This window comes from Erigeron canadensis, chromosome 1 (assembly GCF_010389155.1).
Source record: "Erigeron canadensis isolate Cc75 chromosome 1, C_canadensis_v1, whole genome shotgun sequence".
NCBI classification, from domain to species: domain Eukaryota; kingdom Viridiplantae; phylum Streptophyta; class Magnoliopsida; order Asterales; family Asteraceae; genus Erigeron; species Erigeron canadensis.
This window is the reverse complement of record NC_057761.1, coordinates 59,078,143-59,102,193: the sequence shown is the minus strand read 5'-3', so window position 1 is coordinate 59,102,193 and position 24,051 is coordinate 59,078,143. Positions and strand designations below refer to the sequence as shown.

At 34.2% G+C, this 24,051-nt stretch overlaps 2 protein-coding genes and 1 long non-coding RNA gene across 8 annotated transcripts; all 3 read right to left on the bottom strand.

The window, feature by feature from the left end:
• Window positions 1-322: 322 nt before the first annotated feature.
• On the bottom strand, window positions 323-6,142 carry LOC122584993. Of its 6 annotated transcripts, XR_006321625.1 has the most exons (6): window positions 3,462-5,579; window positions 2,325-2,523; window positions 2,088-2,245; window positions 1,862-2,001; window positions 1,149-1,227; window positions 323-1,031 (listed from the first exon to the last, which is right to left on the bottom strand). It is a non-coding gene; the product is annotated as an uncharacterized LOC122584993 (long non-coding RNA). The 6 variants fall into 6 exon arrangements; XR_006321628.1 differs by lacking the exon at window positions 3,462-5,579 and having other exon boundaries at window positions 547-1,031; window positions 1,862-1,948; window positions 2,325-3,012; XR_006321623.1 differs by lacking the exon at window positions 3,462-5,579 and having other exon boundaries at window positions 547-1,031; window positions 2,325-3,011.
• A 1,907-nt stretch (window positions 6,143-8,049) lies between these two features.
• On the bottom strand, window positions 8,050-16,422 carry LOC122585982 (kinesin-like protein KIN-14T). The gene is made up of 11 exons (XM_043758096.1): window positions 15,842-16,422; window positions 15,636-15,719; window positions 15,137-15,304; window positions 14,946-15,052; window positions 14,388-14,566; window positions 14,137-14,298; window positions 13,549-13,764; window positions 13,290-13,327; window positions 9,812-9,939; window positions 8,698-9,739; window positions 8,050-8,269 (listed from the first exon to the last, which is right to left on the bottom strand). Exons 1-11 carry the CDS (start codon window positions 16,056-16,058, stop codon window positions 8,154-8,156), a joined length of 2,457 nt encoding a protein of 818 aa, XP_043614031.1. The 5' UTR covers window positions 16,059-16,422; the 3' UTR covers window positions 8,050-8,153.
• A 1,770-nt stretch (window positions 16,423-18,192) lies between these two features.
• On the bottom strand, window positions 18,193-24,051 carry LOC122611271 (RGS1-HXK1-interacting protein 1). Its single transcript, XM_043784273.1, has 8 exons — window positions 23,789-24,051; window positions 22,141-22,207; window positions 21,426-21,503; window positions 19,831-19,883; window positions 19,575-19,711; window positions 19,196-19,260; window positions 19,003-19,061; window positions 18,193-18,712 (listed from the first exon to the last, which is right to left on the bottom strand). The coding sequence occupies exons 1-8, from the start codon at window positions 23,987-23,989 to the stop codon at window positions 18,623-18,625; spliced, it is 750 nt and encodes a 249-aa protein (XP_043640208.1). The 5' UTR covers window positions 23,990-24,051; the 3' UTR covers window positions 18,193-18,622.

Genomic DNA, 24,051 nt, shown 5'->3' with positions numbered 1-24,051 from the left:
TTGAAAGAATCCTCAAAGTTTTGTCCCAATTACATAGACAAATGAAGGTGTAAGAACATTTATCTTTGACTAGACGCACAAATTATAATTACAAATGTATATACTGGCTAAGTTTATTTTGTTGTAACAAGCGGTTCTAAGAAAACCGGGAACCCAAACTACTGATCATTGTTTTTAGCAACAGATGGTCTACACCACTAGTGTGCCTCCCCATTACAAAATGACAGGTTTACTTCAGAAAGAACCAGCATGGAACCAAAAACTCATCTACTAAAAAATGGCCTAAAAACACGTCAAACCGCTTTTTTTATGTAGACAAATATTCAAAGCAAACAAAATCTATAATTCGAAATCTCTCCCTATTTACAGATTAAAAATCCAATTACTTAATTTATATCTTCACCTGTTGCTGGTTATACTGCTATTTTGTGCCATAACACCAAAAAGACAACAAACATAAACTAGTGTAACAAAATGTCCGGCAGTTTGTGACGAGTAACCAGTAGCTATTGGGTGCAAATCCGGAACTGCATAGCACAATGTATATTAAACAAACACAGACTTGACAACTGTATATTAATCCACATGTATCTCTAATGAATCCGTGTGACACAAATAATACAATAACTAAGGTAAGAATATCCAAAAATATCTGAGACAACCAACCAAGAAAAGGAACCTTCAACGAAAAGCAGGTGACAAGGAAAGAAAGATTTGTACAAAGTACAAACAACATGCAGAGTGTTAGGGCAACTAACCAAGGTCTCTAGAAATCGAAGAGTTGATTGCAGAGCCTTTTTTATCTGGATACATAAACAGGACAAGTCAACAGATTCTCATGCCTTTAAAAGGTACAAAAAAACCAAACACGCGTCAATGACTACATATAACCATAGAACTATAGAAGAACCGGGATTAGCCAACAGCAAAGATCCAGTCAACAGGTATTCCTTCTAAATCCATTAACGACGTGCCGGATTGCCGGCCATTATAGGCACCCATACACTATGTTAGAAACCAATAAGCCGGACCTACAAATGAGCAAGAAACATATACCAACCGTGAGAGGGGATAAGGAAGCTAAACGGATTTTTTGCAAAACCTACGATTAGTACATAACTAGTCTTGAGCATTGACCGATTATGGACCTTGAATACGTTGTCACATGATCCCATAACCCAATGGATGTTCCCTACTATAACCTTGAAGCAGAATGTAACCTACCACCTAAAAAATATACGAGAACCAGGAATCAATGATACTACCAAAATTTTTCGAACCTATAAGCCAGCAAAATGATCAAAGCTTATCAAAGTTCTTAAATATAGAAGATAACAGAGATTTTTTCCAAAAAACAATCATAATGTAGATAACCTATGGCAAATATGTCATCAAGCATTTAAGCCTCCTTTCAATATTTAAACCAAACAAAATGCAGTACAAAGAAAGGAACATGTAAGCTAGATGGAAAATCAAACAAAATCAATTTTAATTGCCCTAAGAACCAGATATGGGACCCACTATTTAAAAGTGGTCCCGCATTTGTCTTTATAATTATACTAGATCCAGCATCTGAAGTTGAAAGTAACTAGCAACATCATAAGCCATGCAAACAACTTGTACATGTAGAAAGCGAAAAACTAAAAAAATCGCATCACGCAAGCGGACAAAGAAAATAGATGACGATGCAGCAGCAAAGGAGCAAACAGACGTTAACAATCTGTCAGCACTCGGCATGAATTAGTGATCCAGTCATTCCTTAGGTCTGCTGGACCACGGTCGACAAATTTGCATCCTTGGCTTCCTCAGGCATGCAAGATGAGAAAGAAAAGGAGAAAAAGCTACAGATTTCGAGTAATACCTAAGACTATAGGTATAAATAAAACTTCAGAGGAAGAAAACGATGACATGTAGACACGTAGACAAGAATTCCTGCTAGCTCCAGCCGCTTATACAACAAGGAACATGCAAGTCAGCAACGAAGCACACAAGCAGAAGTAGCTGCAACGGAAATGAACCCTTACCATAAACATAGCTTCCATTTTTAATTCAGTTAATTAGCAAAAACCAAGAAGTAAAAAGGTAACCTTGTTGTATAGCAGTCTAGTAATGACTATGCTGCACACCAATGAAGCAGCAACTAGATATATCCACAGTCTAGTAATGACTATGCTGCACACCAATGAAGCAGCAACTAGAAATATCCACCTGCCTGACCAAATGGCTTTCCAAATGATGTGTAATACTTGTTGGAGATGAACGAGACAGGGAATTTAGAATCTACTATCATAAACTCTTTCAATAGCAAAAATGTAACTTGATACCTCACAAAGAGCTCGGAACAGCTGATATGAACTCATCATATAAGGAAGATCAACTCAAAGTTTCTTGAGAGTTGAGACTATGAACCATCAGACCCAGCTATTAAGTAACCAGCGATTTAAAACTTACAAGTAAACCTTACTCGAACGAGCAACCGGTGACAACATCGTTAGACTTAAAAAGGTAAACACCTTGCTCAACCTATGACAACATCATTAGACTTTAAAAAGTAAAAAAACCAGAAACCGTCGTCATAAACTGATTGAAACATAATATCCTTGCATACGGAATGTAACTTTCTACGTTCCACAAATTTTTTTTAAAGCCATGGTTAACGGGGGACAAACAAGTTCGCATTATAACCCTCCCATTGGTGGAAGATAATAAAATATATGAAAAGCATTCAATAACAAGCAAAGTCTTTCAAACTTAAAGAATTATCTAACTAATCCATTGCAAGCTATCAAGATTTATAGGCGACCATATAAATGTCAGATTGTTGCTGTTGATGATAGATTGACATAAATGGTGACTAATTGACTATTAAAGGTCATACAAATCAATTACATGATAATGACAACTAAAATGCAGATTGTGTTTTGTAGATGGTCATTCTTTGAAATTAATGGCATCAAGTAACTAAATGCATACAAAAGAAACACCAAAAAGAGCAAACTGTAAGCATTCCTAGAAACAATCAATGCTCTTTTTTTTTTTTTTTTTTTTGGGGGGGGGGGCCCAAAACAAATAGTCACATGAAAAACACATAGACAATAACTCCTGATAGAACCAGCCGCTTATACAAGTCAAAAATGAAGCACACAAGTTGAAGTAGCGCCAAGATACAGATATGAAACCTCACCATAGAAAATAGCTTCCATTTTTAATTCAGTTTATTACCAAAAACCAAGAAGGTAAGAGAAAAACCTAGTATAGCAGTCTAGTAATAACTATAACATGGTGCACAGGGACTCATGTAATACTTGTTGGAGGTAATAGATATATTCACCAAACAAAATGGCTTTCCAAACGAAGCAGCAACTAGATATATTCACCAAACCAAATGGCTTATAAATGATGTATAATACTTGTTGAAGAACGAGACAGGGAATCTAGAATCTACTGTCATAAACACTTACCATAATCTTACGTAATCGTTATTCACCATAACTAGCAACAAAAAAATCATGTGCTTTGCCATAGCATAAACTCTGCAGCAAGAATGTAACTTGATACTTCACACAAAACCTGGAACCGCTGATATAAACTCCTTATATAAGGAAGATCAGATCAAAGTTTCTTGTAAAAGGGACAATAGTTTACATCAGATAGCATAGTTGCAAAAGTTCATCGTTTATATGAGGAATTTTCAGAATCGGAGCTTTGAGTCTTTGACAAAGATACCAAATCATGGATTGAACAATATTAGGCATATCATCAATGTAATGTGATTACCGTACAGTCTGTAGAGACCATCCAACATTCTTGAAGTTACATCGAAAGCATACTGACATAAAAGGGTCGAAAATCTTGAAAGTATACTGAGGGAAAGGGTCCATAGATTACATCGAAAGCATACTGACACAAAGGGTCCTTAGATTACCAAGTTCATGTGCTTTGCCATAGCATATAACCTCTGCAGCAAGAATGTAACTTGATACTTCACAATACCTGGGACCGCTGATATGAACTCCTTATGTAAAGAAGATCAAAAATCAAAGTTTCTTGAGAAAGGGACAATTGTTTACATCATATAGCATAGTCACATAAGTTGATCGTTTACATGAGGAATTTTCAAAAGCAGAGCTTTGAGTCTTCGACAAAAATACCAAATCATCGATTGAACAATATTAGGCAAATCATCAAAGTAATGTGATTACCGTACACTCTGTAAAGACCATCCAACATTCTTGAAATTATACTGAGGGAAAGGGTCCATAGATTACTTTGAAAGCATACTGACATAAAGGGTCCAAAATTTGAAAGTATACTGAGGCAAAGGGTCAATAGATTACATCAAAAGCATACTTACATAAAGGGTCCTTGTATTACCAAAAAATCATGTGCTTTGCCATAGCATAACCTCCGCTGCAAGAATGTAACTTGATACTTCACAGAAAACCTGGAACCGCTGATATGAACTCCTAATATAAGGAAGATCAAATCCGAGTTTCTTGAAAAAGGGACAATTGTTTACATCATATATCATAGCGGCAAACGATCATTGTTTACATGAGGAATTTTCAAAAGCAGAGCTTTGAGTCTTTGACAAAAATAACAAATCATCGAATGAACAATATTAGGCAAATCATCAATTTAATGTGATTACCGTACAGTCTGTGAAGACCATCCAACATTCTTGAAATTATACTGAGGGAAAAGGTCCATAGATGATATGGAAAGCATACTGACACAAAGGGTCCAAAATTCTTGAAAGTATACTGAGGGAAAGGGTCCACAGATTACACCGAAAGCATACTGACATAAAGGGTCCGAAATTCTTGAAAGCATACTGAAGGAAAGGGTCCATATATTACATCGAAAGCATACTGACATATTCTTGAAAGCATACTGAGGGAAAGGGTCCATAGATTACATTGAAAGCATACTGACATAAAGGGTCCGAATTTCTTGAAAGCATACTGAGGGAAAGGGTCCATAGATTACATCGAAAGCATACCGACATAAAGGGTCCAAAATTATTGAAAGCATACTGAGGGTTAGGGCCCATAGATTACATCAAAAGCATACTGACATAAAGGGTCCGAAATTCTTGAAATCATACTGAGGGAAAGGGTCCATAGATTACATCGAAAGCATACCGACATAAAGAGTTCGAAATTCTCGAAAGTATACTGAGACTCTGAGAGAAAGGGCCAATAGATTACATCGAAAGCATACTGACATAAAGGGTCTTCAAATTACATTGAAAAACATACTGTAACGGGTCCAAAGAATTCAATAAAAAGCATACTGACATAAAACGGTATCGAGAACAAAAACTAGTTATAAAATTCAAGAATAAAGAAGAAAACCCACTTCAAATATACCATTTATTTCAAAAAACCAGTCGACCATCAAAAGCTATCAAGATTTATAGGCGATTGTATCACCTATCATATTGTTGCTATTGCTTGTAATATGACATAAATGGTGACAACTGACAAGTAAAGAAGGGACATTCAAATCAACAACATGATAATGTATTCAAACAGTCCACTTCAAGATACCATTTTTTTTATAAAGAAACAACCAACAATTTTGATAAAAACAACCAACAATTTCGATAAAAACCCAAAACAAAAAACCACATGAAAAACAAGTCTCCAAGATTACCGTTTTATATCAAAAAACCACTCAACTTCCGAAGGCATCGAGATTTGTAGGCAGCAACTGTATTGTACATCCGGCAGTGGTCGTTGATGGTGTTCCGATATAAGAGGCAATGATTGAAGAAGTAAATCCAAATCAAATTTAAAAAAAAAAAAAAAGAAATAATAACTAAATACAACTGTTTTCAAAATACCATTCACAATATATTTCATCAAACCAATCAACTATTCGAAAGCTTCAAGATTTACAGGCGACAATACTGGGCACAAATATATAAACGGTATAATGAAAACAAAACCTAAAATCATGCAAAATTTATAATCTAAATCGATAATAAAAACAGATTTAAAATATAAAAATATACAATATCAAGAAACTAACCTGCGCAATGGAAACCCTAAACGCAGCGAATGAAGCAACAAAAAGACTAAAATTTCAAAACCCTAAATCCAATAATAAAAATATTAAAACCCTAAATTTAAACAGAATTATTATCGATATAGAACCAAGAAAACAAATCTGTATATGTATAGGGTTTCGTATAATATATGTATTTATATGTATTTATAGTGTTAATAAATAATATGCGTCTGTGTAAAGCTAACGCTAACTCCTCTTTTCCTTTTATTTTTTAACTTTTACTTACGCGTGAAAAATACCTCGTAATAACAAAATAAATGAATTTAAATAATGTTCTAAAAATATGAATTTAAATAAACTTTTTTTTTCTTGATCAAACGGTTCAAACCAATTTTTACTTTAACTAGAAGTAATAGTTATTGACATTTTATTTATAAAAGTTGCTAGAGTTACAAATTAAATAAAAATAAAAGTTATCTATAATATAACTAAAATAGGATGTTAGAGTACACTTGACACCTCTAATTCCCACTTTGAGCTTAATTCTTTATCCTAATTAATATTTTTAAAAATTTTCTAGGTCAATCAATTCTATTAAAAAATAAAATAAAAAATCATTTTATCCTTAAAACTCTTCCAAAATTTTTAATATATATATATACAACCTAGGAAAAAACACGAATTCAAAAAAAAAAAAGGTTCGACTAACTCACGAATTCTCAACAAAAAAAAAAGCTCGACTTACTTAAAAAACAAATTATATATTTTGTTCATGTTTAATCATGATTACTTTACATTGAATTTTTATGTTATTGTTATTATTTATCTCTTTAAATTTAGTTATAGGAAAAAACCCTCACGAATTCTCAAAAAAAAAATAAGGTTTGACTACCTCACAAATTTTTTTGTATAATTTTTAAAAAGTTTCTACTATATCTGCATATTTGTTTCTGTTTTTTTTAAACATGATGCATAATTGTTTTTGTACACGGGATTTACGATATTATCAATATTAGATCTTCATACATTTAATTTATAAAAGTTTATAACTTTAAAAATATATGCTTCTAAGTGTTATATTTTGCAACTTGTAATACAATAATCACAACAGGTTGATCACTTTTATTGTAATTGGTTTTTTGTTTCTTATTGTTTCGGCATCTTGCCGGACTATATTACATATATAAATAAAAGTTATTCAAAAAAAAAAAACAATGGTACAAATATCATTTTCCATAACAAAAGAAGACTACATATGAACTTCAAAAATCTCATAAAAATGTTAAGGCTATCTTAATAAAATTTTAAGGCAAATATGATGGTTACATTTGGTTTTTCTCCCTTAAGTCTTTATCTTTTTCTTCAAGACTCCCTTTTTTCATTTATAGGAATGCCAATTTATGGTTAAAGTTTTTTTTTTGTTTGATGTTTATCTCTTTTGCATGACATTTCCTAACAAATATGGTTTTTTTTCCTCTTAATTATTCATTCATTTTTCTTTCATGAGCAATACAGTTTCATGATATGTGATGTGTATGGTGTTGTCGTGTTGAAATGTCTTGTGGACACAACTAATTGTTAAAAGGAATAGGGTATAAATTTTAATAGGTGTCTTAAGTAAATGTTTTACGAAGGCTATGTAATTAGTACACTTAGTAGCAAGAGTCTTTAAGTACTTGATGCATCTTGTTGTTTCCACAAGACATAAGAAATCTTCATTTAAATGGCTTGATTCGGGTGTTCTTATTGAGCATGAACCGACATCTAACTGTGTTATTAGGTCCTTGTACAATGGAGTAATGGATGGGTCAGGCTTCCGGTGTAATTGGTCAGAGTCGCTAATCTTCTTTTGGTATGCGTTGGTACGAGTTAGGTTATGTTGAGCAGAAGTAGTTTTTATTCTTAATGTGGTTTTTTCACAATAATTAGCATGATATTTATAATTACCATTATTTTTTCTAAGTTGTATCCTGGTTTCTTTTGGAGGTGACTGTATATGTCACATATAATGTGAATCTAAATCTGGAAAGTATGTATGCAAACAAACATATCATATCATATATATAAATATATATACATTACTTGTGTTGACAAATATTAAATAAGTATGTAGCTATGTCAACATACTCAATGCAACATTAATTCATCAAAGCCTGGAAGAAATCATGCTCAAAGCCCAATCTTCTGAATCCCAATCCTAGAAGGACGATGTTATACATTATCAAAATATTATCTTTTACGAGATCTGAAAAACCTGCCAAGATGGATAAGTTAAGAATGTTAGATAATTGGCATACTAATTTCATGTGGCCAGAAACCATACTAATTTAGGCCTATATTTGAGCTAAATTATCTTAATCAAAGTTACCTATATATTATATTTGTTGCATGATTTTCTGAACAGGGTTGATAATATATTTGATTATCACTGAATAAGAATTTTTTTGTAATCATATATTCATATTTGACACAATTTTGTATAAACACTTAATAAGTTTCAACTAAATCTAAACTACCTAAGTATGTCTCTTTTGACCCATACCAAAAAGTTATCCATATTGACGACCGTTTGTTTTCAGTTCCAAGTGAGGTTCGTTTATACTACATGTTGTATGCCTAAAACTAAACCAAGAAAGGTCGAACACCAAAAGTAAGAATTAATTGCTTGGCGGTTCATTTTACCTCTGGTTTTGGCATATCCAAGTGTTTGGGAGGAGTGCTTAGCCAAATCATTGAGAATCATTTCATGGATGCAGGAAGTTTTTGTAGGTAAGTCATCTTTTAACTTGTGCGCCTCTAAGTTATGTCTTTCATGATTTGACACTTGCGGTATAGTTGTCTGGTTAACTCTATTAACATGATCTTCATAATGAGAGGTATAACCTTCGGTAGATGTGTCATCGACTCCCATTGTATCCCTTGACATTATCTGACTATAAATGTCACCTTCAGTTGACGTGTCACCCACTCCCATTGTTGATTGTGTACTTTCAATTGAAAGGATCGATAAATTGTGGTCGAATCTGGATTCTTTACGCACAAGTCTTACCTCTGGTGGTACTAACCGACCATGTTTGTGGCTAACCTCTGTGCACATGTAGTCAACCCTTTCAGTGCCACCCGATTTCCCCTTTTTCATATGTTCCTTGGATTTACTTTTCTTTAGAGGAGTCGGGATTGGGAAAACCCGCTTATTCTGAGCCCAATGGCTAGCATCTGACCTATTTATGGAACTGAAATCCGTGTCACTACTGTATTCTATGTCATTATGGACCCCTGGTTGTATTTCGTTTAAACCTACCATGCAACTCACTCTCGAGATGCTACTCCCCGAGTAGCTTTCTGTCATATTCTTTATAGGAAAATTCACAGATTCTGCACGAGACAATGGCAATTGTTTTCTTCTTGCAGGTCTGATGTTTTTTGTATATGTAGTTTGATTCCCCATCCCCGATTTGCGTGTACTGCAAATTGTGGGCTTCATATAACTTGGCATCCTTCTTGATGGCGGCGTTACTGTCATTTCATCTGCATTTTGTGGGACTTTCAATGATGATAGCAACCCATCAAGTTTCTCATTCGAACCCGATGATGTCTTTGTTAGGGAATCCAATTTCTGATTCAGTTTCTTGATTTCTTTTATGAACGTGTCACGGTTGTCTTCAATCTCTTGCATCTTGCGTTGTAGGTTAGTCATTGTTACTTCCCTCATTACTCTTGCTTCCTGTGCCAAATAACAGTTCCAATTACAGGACATAATTTAAGAAGTAATTAGCTTAAGGTTTGATTAACTTACATTCGGTTCGGTCTCCCCTAAGTGAATACTTCTCAAGCGTAATGCAAAATTCAAAGAACATACAGTCTCACATAAATCTTCTTCTTTTGGACTGACATGAACTAACATTATCGTTTTTGAATCCTCTCCTGAAAATAATGAGATCATGAAACAATTAATGTTATAATATTACGATTTATAGCAAAAATATTTCATATGGATTATGTGTTCATTGGAACAAAAAGTGCACCTAATTGGATTAAACCAAACCCAAATGGATTAATTGACTGCAATTAAGGTTATGACACTTGTTTAATTAGAATGACAGGTTTAGACAAGTAAATGTCAAACAAAATTGTTTAAATTAAAATTATATCTTATGCTCTGTATTGAGTAACTTTGATCATGACTTTTATAACTTTTTGTGATACAAGCCTCTGTTATGTTTGGTATGTAATACAGATATTTACTATTGTTTTATGTGTAGACGAAATCAACAAAGGATGGTAAAGATGCTAACAATTTTTTTAAACTTAAAAATCGAAAGGTTTAAAATTGAAGATAGACGATCTACATGAAATGAAATAAACTACAACTAGGAAAATAGTGAAAATTTGCATTGATATAACATAGATGTCAATAGATCAATGTAAAAAAAAGCTTTCATTTAGATACAAAGTGTGATTTTTTATTTTAAAAATGACATTTATGAAGTAAAAAATATAGTATATGTATTTTATTTACTACTACATTATAAAACATTTATTTCCGTCAAATTTTTTTAAGTTTTCAACTAAGTTTTTGAAAATCCTATAATGTCCTTATTATTTATCCACTAATTTAAATATATTTACTAAACTAACTACAATGTTCTAAGAGGAAATCTCAGTTCCTCATTTTCATCTCTTTTCTCAAATCTCAACCACTCATTCTTTTCTCTTTCATTCATAAATCTCAAAAATCGCACATCGATAAATTTAAAAAATTATATGGGTGTTCTTAAAATTTCATGATCTTTCATTAGAGAGGTCATTCAACATACTTTTAATGAATTTTTAAATCCGATGGTGGAACCCGTACGGCTAAAACATTTAGCTATCACACTCAATGATCTATCATCTCCTATGACCTATCACCCCACCATCTCACCATCGCAACCATGCGGGTACTTTTCCACGTTTAAAATGGTGATGTTGATGTAAATTTTCTTGCATTCTTTTGATGAATGAAAGTAAAAATAAAAAGTCATAGTTATCTCTTTAGTAAGAGCACCCCCAATGAGTGGGGTGAATACTAACCAATACACTGCCACATTAGCTTAACATCAAAAAAAACCTCTTTCCAATACATTTTTCTCAATTCATACCCAATATTCAATACATTCATTTTACACTTTTATAAATATATATATATATATATATATATATATATGTGGGTAGTTTAGATATAGATAAAATTTTAGGGTTAAAGTTGTAAATTACACCTACTACATATTATTTCTTTCAAAAGCCGGCCGAAAAATTAAAAACAAAAACAAAATCAACCTTCACCCACATACTTCACATGTAAAAAATACACACAGACGACCAGAAAGAGATCAGAAATATGATACGACACACCTACAACCATATATTATATACTCGTATTTCATAGAGGAAAATAATAATAAAAAAAATCAACCTTGAACCTTCGTATTCCTCACCATGGAGCAACCCAACACGTGCTTGAATACGGAACAAATGGTGTGGAACGTATTCAAAGTTAATACGCCGAATACATTGATACTTTGGGGTGCTCTGATAAATATAGTATTAAATTAAATACCATATACTCACTAATTCATCAAATTAAATATTTTAAATCCACCCCCAAAGCCATCACGTGCATTGGAACTGATACAAAGTCGTTATATCCACGTCATCAGTTCGGTACAATACCTCATATCCACGTCACCACTCTGGTAAATAAAAAAATACAGATACAGATATATGTATATAGTTTCAAAACCCCATTATCAAGCACAATGATTCAACCACCATCACACCCTCTAGAGCACAACTAGTGCACAGCCGTCACCCCCACCGCCGGCCACCGTCCGCCGTCAAGAACCACCAAAATGACCGTCCAAGAAGTTGAAAACATTGTTCAAACAAAACCCCATCCGAAATTCCACAAATTTAAACCAAATGAGAATGTGAAATATGATTTCTTGGACAAAGAATGGATACGAAAACCGAGTATCACGTTACACCGTTATTCCGATAAACAGATTGCTTTAATTGGCAGGGCAGTGATGCCAATGTTATCCTCTGGCTTCACCGGACAAGGAGTCGCCGCAGTTTTCGAGTTAGCTTTCCATCTTAAAGCACCAGGTACCGATTTTAAAGAATTTATCTTTAATCCGGATAAATGTCTAGAAAATAAAATTGCAGAAAAATCGTATAGCGGTTATTGGGACAAGATTGTGTATGAAAATGGGCTGGATTATGGTAATACTGGAAAATGTGATTTTACTAGAGAGGCTGCAGTGTATTCGTATATAGCTGTATCGTTGTTTCGTTTGTTTACAATGCCGGTATCAGAGTATATGAGTTATTGGTTTAGTACTGTGAAAAAGTTTGGTATGTTTTATAAAGAACCGATGAATGTGATGCTTCCTTGTCCTAACGAGTCTGCGTTAAAGATCTTGAAAGATTGTTTCTATGTGCATGAAAGGGCTAAAGTGACATTGTATCGGTTTCTTTATATGAGTAATTCAGATGAAAGGTACAAGGATTTGAAGGGTTTTTTGTATGATAATAAGCTTTCGAATAGTGGTATGCATATTGTGAGTATTGTTAAGAAACTGAGTGATGAATTGAAGTGCAAACCGAGGGTGATTGTGGCTGCTATCCATGGTATAGTTACTGAAAATCAAAAGAAGTGTTTGGTTCATTTAGTTGAACTGTTGGCTCAAAATGATTGGAATCATGAAAAGAAAATGTGGAGGTATGGGAGGCTGTTTGATAAGACATTCATGAGGGATATCCAAACTAAGTCGTGTCAAGAATTGGTTTACATATTAGCAGAGGCACTCAGATCTGAAGCACCAGAAAAACACAGTGGGGTTTTGCAGATTTTTCAACTTGGAGATCTTAGCGTTGGTGATAAAGCGAGATGTGCTTTTGCAGCTCAGCAGGTTTTGATACAACTCAAAAGTCAGATCTCTCGAAACATTTAACTGTTCAGTTTTACTGGCCTTAAATGGTCAGACCATGCCCTCCAGTGATCAAAGATTGTGTTGTTATCTCTTTTCAATGATATGAATTGTTACCTACAATATAGATGTACTCTTATGCAAAATATTTCTCTGTTTGTATCATAGAGTGGTGTGTTATGAATTGTCAACAACTATACTCTGAAACGGAATTAATGCTAGTAGTGAATAAAGATTTGTTGTATGTTATGCAAGTAATATGCATTGATATGAAAAGTGGTTGTGTAGGCTGAATATACTTACCTAACGAATCTTTAAGCACTTGTGTCAGCTTGCTGTTCCTGTAAAACATAAGAATAGTTTGATTTATCGGCTTACAGGTTTTTAAAGCTTGGATTAACATTTGAAAAGTGCAGGTTCTTGATAGGAACAGTTCAACTAAAGTGTTGAATTGCTTTCTGTATTTAATGCTTACATAGAATACCTTGTAGTTTATTGATTAAATCTAGAAAACAATATAATGTCATTGCAATACATTTGAGCTTCTTTCCTGTTCGATTACCTGTAAGGTACGTGGCTATTTTTCCTTTGGAGGGCATTGATGACATCCCCAAGGGCAGAAAGTGACAGATTGATAGCTTTTCCTTCGTCAAATCTTCTACCACGTGCCTTTGTTTTTAGGACACGCTCACTTCCTCCCAAGTCGACCATCCAGATTTTGTTTGTTATCTTTCTCCTCTCAGTGCCATCCAAACAAGTCATTGATATTCTTATCATGCTACATGAGACAATAAATCTTAAGCATCAGAACCAAAATTTTAGTGGTCGTTTAGATTAGATTTACTATATAATGATTTTGAGCTTGATTGTTCTGGACGTGGTAAATTTGGGCGGGGCGGTCAGGCTGGGTAATGGATCAAAAGGGGGGGGGGGGGGGGGTTGACTTGAAGAATTTGTGTGGTTTATGGAGTTTTAAGCATCAGAACTGTACTTTGGGTGACTTTTGACCACCTTGTATCCATTTTGCTTGTTCCTTTCAAGCTATTCCGTTTTATATTGCCAGAGATAGAACATAGCTTGAATCTTTCCATTTGTAAGTTGAAATGTCGAGTGTAAGATTACTTGCTCTTAATCATGAAAAAGCAGTTACCAGTGAGATCTACTAGAAACGTTATTGGAATTTGTGGAAGCAGTTGATCTAAGTTGACTTCCAAGCCTATAAAGACTGATTGCATGATTGAAGTTGCTCACTTGGATGGCTACAAGATTGTCGATAACTATCCCACCATTGGGATCCGTTTGGATGGAAAGACTGCAAGTAAGAAACTTTTAGTTTACTCAATTGTTAAACTGAACAACTGGTCATGTGAATTTATCAAATACTACGTGCTTTCAACTCACCATGGAGGCATAGGATCAGTGGTTTTTCTTGCCCGAGGTATGAGCAAATCTCTGAGATGACCAACATATATTTCAAGCATGCTGAAACTAAAGAGATATGTATGGTTGCTATCCGCTGCTTGCTTAAATAACGCCTTGATTGTGCGAGGCACTACCCCTGGGCAATCTGGATTTCCTTCCTATAGATGTATTTGTTTAAAACTTTGTTGAGCAAAACTAATAGAAGTAGCAAACTGGGTGGGTTGGGTAACAGGATAAAAACAGCACATGATGACAAGGGCAGAAAAGTTTTGGATCATAGGAGTGTCAGTGTGGCCAAAAAATTTGAAGTTCATATATATAATGTTAATACTAACCTTGTAAGCTAAAAGATTTAGAAGGGTTTGTGTTAATAATAACTTTTTGGGCAACTTTTGAATATGTTTATCCGTTTCACATTTAGCTAATTATTTTATTTCACCCATTTGGCCCGTTTAAAGATAAAACATCACCCGAAACAACCAGTTCATAAGCAAATGAGTCAAAATTGCCACCTCAAGCTATATGTATCTTCTATACCATTGTGAATGTTTTGCCCGTGCCTGTTTGCCCATATGCTAGTATGCAGACATTATATCCATCCAAGGCAGATTTAATAACTGGTTCAATTTCCGAAAATACTTCATCTGATGGTTTAAGATCATGATAATGCATCTGTTAGATGTCTACTCTGTGCATAAAAGGGTAAAGTTACGAGAGATACAAAGCACCTTGTGATGAACTCGGGTCCAAAACCTTGTCAAAGTTGTATAGTTTTGTCTTGTTCTTGGTAAACTTGAGGAGTATACCATTTGAATCTACAGGGATAACCGGCCTTTGTTGTCTTAAGTTCTCCCCAAATATGGTGGGTCTAATGCGACAGAATACACGAATGTTTCCTGAAATGTAAAAATAGGCAAAACATCATAATTTGCACATAGATGAGGAAAAACAGATTAGTCGGGCATGTTGGATAACGGGTCAATACCTGTAATTTCTTTATTGATTGAAATGGGTCAAGTTGGAAATCAATATATTGCTTATAGAATGATGTACTGATTCAATATAGTCTGATCTTTTTAATAAAATGATTTTTAGGAGATTTTTGGTTTTGATTCTGGTGGCATTTTACCCGTATAAAGCATTTGACCCATTAACCAGACTTGACCCTTTCATATGTATGGGTTGAATAGCCACCTCCACTAAGATCAGGTCGTTAAAGTGGGTTACCTTTCAGTTGTAGAAATTCATGGAGAATTTGCTTTCTTTGTGCGTTCAATTGACATACTTCCTCATTCAAGGCGGCAAGCTCACCTGTTGACAGTCAAATAGCCGAATTAATAGATTCAAAAGGATGATTTTAGAAATAAGTTCTTTTTGTTTTATCATTATATATGAAAAGGGCAAAAAACAGATTGATTGAAAGAATGCTTTACCATGAAGGTGTGAAATGAGAACATGATCAGGATCATCGTCACAACCTTTAGCTGAATCCTTATAATCATTCTCGTAGTCAGCTGTTGATGGCAAGCTTTTAATAATATCACACACGGTGTTGGCCCATGTAGAATTTGTTTCATTTTTGAATCCTAGGAGCGAATGGATCGTTTGAGTTAAGCTCTTGAAAGATTTCTTATTTCCCGTCATCTTCATGCATCACTTAATATTCATATCAATACATGATTTTATGGAAAAATCAACAAGAATATACAAAAGTTAAAGAATCGATGATCAGTCCAGCTACATCATATTCCATGGCAGCACGCCTGCAGCAAAATTTAGAGACACTTATTGTGTGAAGATCACACCCCGCAGCTGTAGTTGGCACTCACTATGCAAGGCCAATAAGAGATTTAGGAATATAGGTATGGAATTAACCCATCATCAGAAGCTGACCCACTAAACTTTAGGAAGTTAGTCTCTCATTCTCTTCTAAATAGTCAAAATCATCGATAAAAAAATTGCAAAAAATAAGTACAAGTGAAATCCTCAAAACTTGGATGTTAAGTAAAGATAATTAAAGCCAACCCGGTAACTTATCTTAGCAGAGTGTTTGAGACTTTTAAGAATATCTAGACATCATGACATTATTCGAGATGCATCAGCGGACACATGACAAATGTTGTAAATGATTTAGGAGGATTTATATAATAAAAATACACTTCAGGTAACACTTGACCTGTACATTTGACCCGTTTCTGTTTAAGCTAGTGTTCTTAATATAAAATCTTATATCCATGACCCGTTTACTGACTCGACTCTTTTGTAAGTTAATAGGTTGAAATGGCCACCTCTACTTAGCAGCTCATGAAATTTAGTTGCCTTTCAGTAGTAGAAATTTATCAAGAACTTGCCTTCTTTGCACGTTTGACCGAAAACTTCCACATTTAAGCCACATGTCATTGCAGAACTTTTCAAAAAAAAAAAAAAAAAGGAATAGAAGGAACAGAAATGGTCAATTACGACCAAGTTAAAGATACTTAAGAATTAAGAATTGGGTTGAGAAAAATGGGGAATCAAAAGAACTGAATTGGTCAAAATAATGACCAGGACAAAGGTGATAGATTTCTTTTTTCTTGTTGAGAAATATGAGTAAGCAGTTATAAGTTACTTAGGTTTCTGCACAAGCCATTGAAAAGTAGTTCTGTTTGATTGTTTTAGAAATGTGATAGATGTGGAATCATATGTAGCATTCGTTAATGTGTGTGATTGTGTTTTGTATGATTGAGATTCTTAGGAAGTACAGTCACATGTGATGGCTGAATGCCTGAATCTAATGTAGATAACACAACTACACAAGCATTTTTGGACTGTGGCTTGTAGCCAGAAAAACATTAACTCTTCAGCAATATGAGACCAAAACCATGATCAATCATTGTATTTTCGAGGCGTATAACTAATGTATTATACGTGTTCCAAGACTAAAAGCCAATGTTATCTGAATCTTGCTAGCTTGAACTATATCTTATGAGCATTTTGTTACAAACTAATGGGTTTTTTTGTTCGGATATTGTGTGAAAAAAACATATAATAATTAAACAAAAGTTTGTATAATGAGGTTGCCAACTTCTACTGCATAATTAAACTAAGATACCCATTGCCTTGTTTTTAATCCACGCTACCAACCTAGTAACATCATTGAAAAAAACATCCCATCTATTATTATTGTGTTCTACCTTTCCATCCACCTTTAATGTACACAACATATATAGTGAACAAGAGTTTAACTCGAAACCGATCAACGGGAATTGCTTGGCTAAAAGTTTAATTTTATACATGTTGGGGCTTTGGCCTTAGTGGTATTATTAAGTGTAAGTATTTGTGAGGCCACCTAAAAGGACTCTGATACGACACTCCAGAGGGTGCTATCCGAAGAAGGTTTAACATTGTCTGGGTCTCTGGGAGTAGTCTTTGGAAAATGGTCATGGAGTTGGGGTTTTCTGCCGTTATAGATCTTTAGTAGTTCTATTTAGTTGAAACGAAAGTGATGGAAAAAACAAGTTAAAAAGGGAGCTACGTTTTCCAGCAGGTTACGAGTGTCATGAACTCTGTTACCATATTTTAACTTTAATAGAAGATAAGTCACTTAACACATTAAATAACAACAATCTGAACCTTAAAAGATTTGTAAGTAGAACAAAAGTCTATTATGCACCTAAACCTTCCTGGTGCTAAACGATTATAAAAGCTTGCAGCTTAACCATTAAGCTACAAATAATGGTACCCCATTTTAGAAGTGTTTGGTCATAAACTACCAAATTAGATCATTTTCGAGTGAACTGAAATATGCATTAAAAATGTGTCCAATGCTTTGTAACTTGAATGTTCTCTCTTACAAAAACAACATGGTTGGTAGTTGGTACCCACGAACGAAAGTTGTATACTGTTTGCGATTTGGCCATTAGTCCATTACAACTGTAGAAGAAAACTCTGCCGAAAGCAGGGCATAAGCACACAGGCGAACAACTGAACAAGTACAAGACTAGCCCAAAATCCCAGCAAAAAACTACATTAATAAACCCGGACATTTATCACCATGCCATTATTAACACCACAAAAGACCTATTAATTCCAAGCCCAAAACTTTTGGGCTATGAATGAGTATCATTTCATAAACAGGATGGTGCACAATAACCAAAGAGAGATGGAGTATCCGGTTCCCACAAGATGTTAAGGTAATTTGAACCAAAAATTTGACAATAGAACTGCCATCCAGATTATACACGAACACCCAACTCAGAGATCCTCACTATTCTTTTGTTTATATCAAGTCTCTTTTCTTTTAGGGATGATGCCATATTAGCAACCTGGTCAAGGGGTAGAACCCAAAAATCAGAAAATTAGTGTGTTGTATGCAAGAAATAAGCTGAAGGTGGCAATTTAAACCCATGTACTTATAAATGAGTCAATTTGAGTTGTGTGTTATCTCCAAAAGGTCAAATCCGTAAAAGAAGAAAGCTTAAAAGGTTGAATGAGAGATTATGACTCAAACGACCCCTAAAGTGTTTTATACTTGTAATTCTTTCTATTCAAAACAATTAGATTATACTTGTAAAAATTATAGCTTTGTAATCGTATATAACACACTATTGACTACCTCGGCTCTCAGTCGTAAAGCTTCTCTACCAGGAATTTCTCGCAAATCTTCCACCAGATCTGTTAGCCGTGCAACATATAAAAAGTAAATTTAAATTACTGATGCAGTATATATAGTGCAGTCATCTTCCTCTTGCATGAAAAAACAAGTAAATACAGAAATAGTGGACACATCAGGTTTGAAGGCTACATACCAATCGCTTGACCTTCAGCCTTGTGAACAGATTTAGCAAGACTTTTGATTTGATCTCCAGTATTCCTACAATTTACAATAAGATGCAATATTATTGCTTAAAGTTACATATTACATGCTTACTACGACGAATGAAAGCTAAAGCAATCGACTCTATATCTAAAATACCTTTTTTCCTTGTGATAGAAAGCACTTTCAAAATTAAGTTTCTGGTTTTAATAAACAATAACGTTATGGACCGAAATCAATATCATATAGACACCTAATGAAGACTCTAGGGATCAAGCAGGTATGCTTGAAATTTCTCCCATGATATGAACCTTACAGTTGCTATGATACATCAAAAGATGTAATATCTTGCGTTTATCACTGAAGTCTACCTTAATTCACCATAACCATAAGTCATCTCTTTCTCAGCAAGAGCAGCCCTTTCAAGTAGCTTTTCGCTCTCTTTCTTCATCAACTGAACTGATAAGCTTAAATGGTCTACGTTGTTTTTAGCTTTCACAATCTGTGACTGCACAAACATAACAATGAAGAGAGTGCTTCAGAAAAAAAAAAGATATAAAACCTAAAAAATGACCATATTCAAAAGTTGTTAGATCATAAGCCAGTAGATGAGGAAGAGGCAAGTACCTCCTCACTCTGAAATCGACCCAAAGTACGACGATACAAGAATCTTCTAGGGCCTGCAAGAAACCCAGAAGAAACATAATTTAAGTCAAATCATATAAATTAACTTTCAACTATAACCCAGATGCAATCATGCATCAGACCTTAAAAGATAAAGAATTTTACTCCACTGATCAAATGGGTCAATTTGGGTTATATGTTGTCTCCAACTGATCATATGGCTTAACAGAAATTTATCTTTAAACACGAAACAATTCAGATGGGTTGAAAGATGCCAAATAATGTATCCGTTATGAATAAAACCTCCCAAACCACCTTATTCAAAAATTAAGATAATTGTTGAAACTATTATGATTTTATAATTATACTTGATGCCGACTATTTAACTAAAAATTAATAATTTGTCAAAAAGGTGAAGGTCCAAAAAAAGCCGGTCAGTTGACCAGAACTAAACATCGCCACACTTAACTTGTAAGACTTGTCATTCAACCCATCCCACCAGCCCATACTGATACATCTAGTTGCCCTGTCAAACCCAATCTTTTGGAATTATCCTTTATTCCTTCTATAACTTAGCAGAATTTTGATAAAAATTCCATACTAGATAACGTCATAAAATACTTGACAATTTCTACTATAACTTAGCAGAATTTTAATAAAACTCTATATTTGATCTTTTGAAAGTATCTTTCATTCCTTCTAGGCTTCTATAACTTGAAAGAATTTTAATAAAATTCCATACTGTTATAGCGTGTTTTATGACACATACAGCAGACTACAAAGGTGGAGAGCACAGCAAACTCAAGCAGTGATCCCATACAAAGCAACTGTTTTATTTAGATGTTGTAAAAAGACAATAGTGTTCCACCAAAGAGAAAACTGCAGACATCGAAATATTTGGATACAATGATTACTACAATTGAACAGCAACTACATGCTACTACAACTGAAGTACATGAGGCAACTTTTCTTAAATAACCCCAGAACTCAAAAGCTAGTTAAGGTTGCTGGCGAAAAATTATCCTCACCAAGTATTTTGTCATTAAAAGGGAACCTAAGTGCTTAAAAGAAAACACCATATATACAATGTCTATTTATTCGACATTTTTGCAAAAAAACTTCTTATATTTCATAGTATTGCGGTAGTATTTAGGGCACATCAGTATTTAAGGTACATCTTAAGTAATATGCCGGTAATAGCTTAATCTTTTTAACCCTCCCCTGGTAATTTACGATAAGGGTGGTTAAGCTAATAACCACATTTGCTGTGCTACTGATATGCTGTGGCATGCATATGAGCAGACTGACATGCATTTCAAACCCCCAAAGTCACCATGTAACTAAAAGTTCTTTAGCATTTAATACCCAAAAGGATCATGTTAATCTTAAAGCCAAAGAGAATTACAGCAACCTGAATCCTACTCTCAGGTGCTTATTGAGAAGAGTGAATTTTCTCTGATGACAATATAGAATTTGGGTCAGCAAAGAATTTAAAGTCATCATATACATATATAGCGGCTTTACATCCACAGCAAAAACATGGCACATAAACCTTAAGTAACAAGTTAAAGATTAAATTCAAGATGTCCTTTAGCTACCTCTCATGAGAAGAAGACCAGCTGTAACTGCAATTCCAGCAGACAATTCTGGGTGTTCTCTTGCAACTGTGATTTGTTCTGTTAAAACGAATACATTAGAATAAGATGACTCAATCTGTAAAGAATCAAAGTAGTCAGCAAACTAATATGATATCAAAGTAGCAAGAAACCTCAATCAGCTGAAACTCTAAAATATGATATCATCACTGGATGACAAAGAACATCCATGACCAATTACTGAAAGGAATACTAACAAGATATAGACCCAAACCAATATTATACGAGGTTTATTGAAAAATATATTTGTGCAGCTTTTTAAAATATCATTTACATAGTATGCTTTCGTGACAAAGGATTGATTAGTATATAAACAGAATACAGAATGCATGCTAATGAGAACATGTGTGTGTGTGTGTGTGTGATGGAATTATGTAGCTCCGGAAATTTGCCATTTAGAACCCTGATACTTAACCACACTGGATACATTCTGAAGTACCATAATAACAGCTGAAGAATGATGGGTCAACTACATGACATGAAAGTTAGTCATTCTTTACAACTTGGCTATGCTTCCCCCTCACAAATATATAGCTTATGCGGTAAATTAATAATAATGGCATCTACTAGACAAGCAGGGTGATAGAAATTACAAGAATACATTTACTAAAAAAATAAAATAAAAGAATAAATATGTGTTGTTGTCTAAAGAAGTTACCTTTGATCTTGTTGAAGGCCAAGTCTTCATAGCTCCTATACAATGCAGTGTACTGAAGTACATGATCCTGCAAAAAGACCACAAAAAAAAGCTCAAACAATGTTAATGGATGACAAAAGGAACGTCTAACTGCAGAACCGCAACCTGTGTTAGCAGACTAATAATGCATCTCTTATTAGCTACCATGCTTTGCATAGCAATACTAGTTATGCGTTTATAAAGGAGATGACTTCACAAGAATTATAGGGATTGTTCATGTAAGAGAAAACAAGAAAACTTAGTATAAAGGATTAAGGATCTGAAAAGAGCTCGAAATTTGGTGCTTTGAGTGTTACTGTATTAGAAATAGGTCCAAATGTTCATAAATTACAGGATGATTGCCAGTAATAAAATAATCATAAAACGATGATAAAGGAGTGTGTGAGGAGAGGTCAATCTGAACAGCGTATATATCTACTGAGAGTTAAGGAGGATTTGATCAGTAACTAAAATACACTATTAGCAGATTAGCACAAAAATTAAAATATGAAGTGAAAATGTGAGATACATCTTGCTTGAGACATTAAGGGAGTAATAGATCGACACAGGAGAAAACCTGCAGAACTTTTCCTTCACGTTTTACTTAACAAATATGTAGTATATCTATACAACTAGTATTACTAATCTCATCAAACTCATAGAAATATCACTAACAGGAGCCTTTTCTAGACTGGTTGGAGAGCCAGATAGCTAATAAGTAATGACTAACAACTATCTAGTCTATTGATTGATTATAGTTACATAAATGTAGAGTTGTAGACTGATAAAATTTATATGTAGAAATATAAGGGAAGCTCGCTGACCAAAACAGGTGGTGGGTAAAATAACATGTATAAAAAATATATATATGTAGAAATATATACTTTTTCTGGCGTGACATCTATATATAGATGCCACATGGCATCCATACAAGTTGTCACGTCGGGAAAAGTGCCACTATATGCGTAAAATAACAATATTTAAAAGTTGGCTACACAAAGTAGAACTTGCTTTAGGTTGAATAAAACAATAATTATTGGCTCAGCATTGACTGTCGGCATTACTCTACGTCTCCATACCCATAAAGAACTAAATGGAACAAACAAAAATCCACGGATACCGAGTCACCCTTCCCATACAAGTTGTCATGTCGGAAAAAGTGTCACTAGATGCATATAATAACAATATTTGAAAGTTGGTTACACAAAGTAGAACTTGTTTTAGGTTGAATATATAGATACAATAGACGTTAAAGTAAAGCTGAGTACACCTCCAAACACTTATCCGTTGATATTCAACGTAAAACATAGCAAGACGTAAAGAAATTGTTTCAATGCCAAAAAGAACAATAAAGCCATCATAGTGATGGAAACAAGCTCACCTGTAACTATATACAAGTAATCATACACATATACATTCAAAGTGTCTACCATATCTATCTATCTATCAAACTAATAATATATAAACAAATATATTATAGCATCAATCATTCTCATAATCCCCCTCATCAAATTGCAAAACCCTAGCAATTGACAACGAAACAAAAACATGCCTTGTAGTCTTATACATACACATATCTATAAGTCTATAACTCTATACATATATATATACAGACAGAGAGAGAGGGAACCTGAAGAGTTCGAAAATGAGTGGACGAATTGTGTTGGAGCTCGCGAGCGGAACGAAAGGCGGAATCGGCGGATTCCTGTACGGTACGTGGCAGATCCTCAGAAATGTATGTATGCCATGGCTTCTCTACCTGTTGATTCTCAGGCGTAACTTCGCCGGAATCAGGCGACGGTGAACTAGCGGCGACGTCACCGGCGATCATTTTCTTTCCGATTTTATTTTCACGCTCTGCCCTTTCTTCTTCAACTCTTCAATTCTTACCTT

Coding starts and splice junctions, on each gene's coding strand:
- LOC122585982 (XM_043758096.1), bottom strand. CDS start 16,058: ATGAAGATGACGGGAAATAAGAAATCTTTCAAGAGCTTAACTCAAACG. Junction 15,720..15,841: donor TCTCATTTCACACCTTCATG/GTAAAGCATTCT, acceptor GACTGTCAACAG/GTGAGCTTGCCGCCTTGAAT. Junction 14,299..14,387: donor ACTGATCCTATGCCTCCATG/GTGAGTTGAAAG, acceptor TCTTACTTGCAG/TCTTTCCATCCAAACGGATC.
- LOC122611271 (XM_043784273.1), bottom strand. CDS start 23,989: ATGATCGCCGGTGACGTCGCCGCTAGTTCACCGTCGCCTGATTCCGGC. Junction 19,884..21,425: donor TGGTCTTCTTCTCATGAGAG/GTAGCTAAAGGA, acceptor GGTTTCTTGCAG/GCCCTAGAAGATTCTTGTAT. Junction 19,712..19,830: donor GTCGATTTCAGAGTGAGGAG/GTACTTGCCTCT, acceptor ATGTTTGTGCAG/TCACAGATTGTGAAAGCTAA.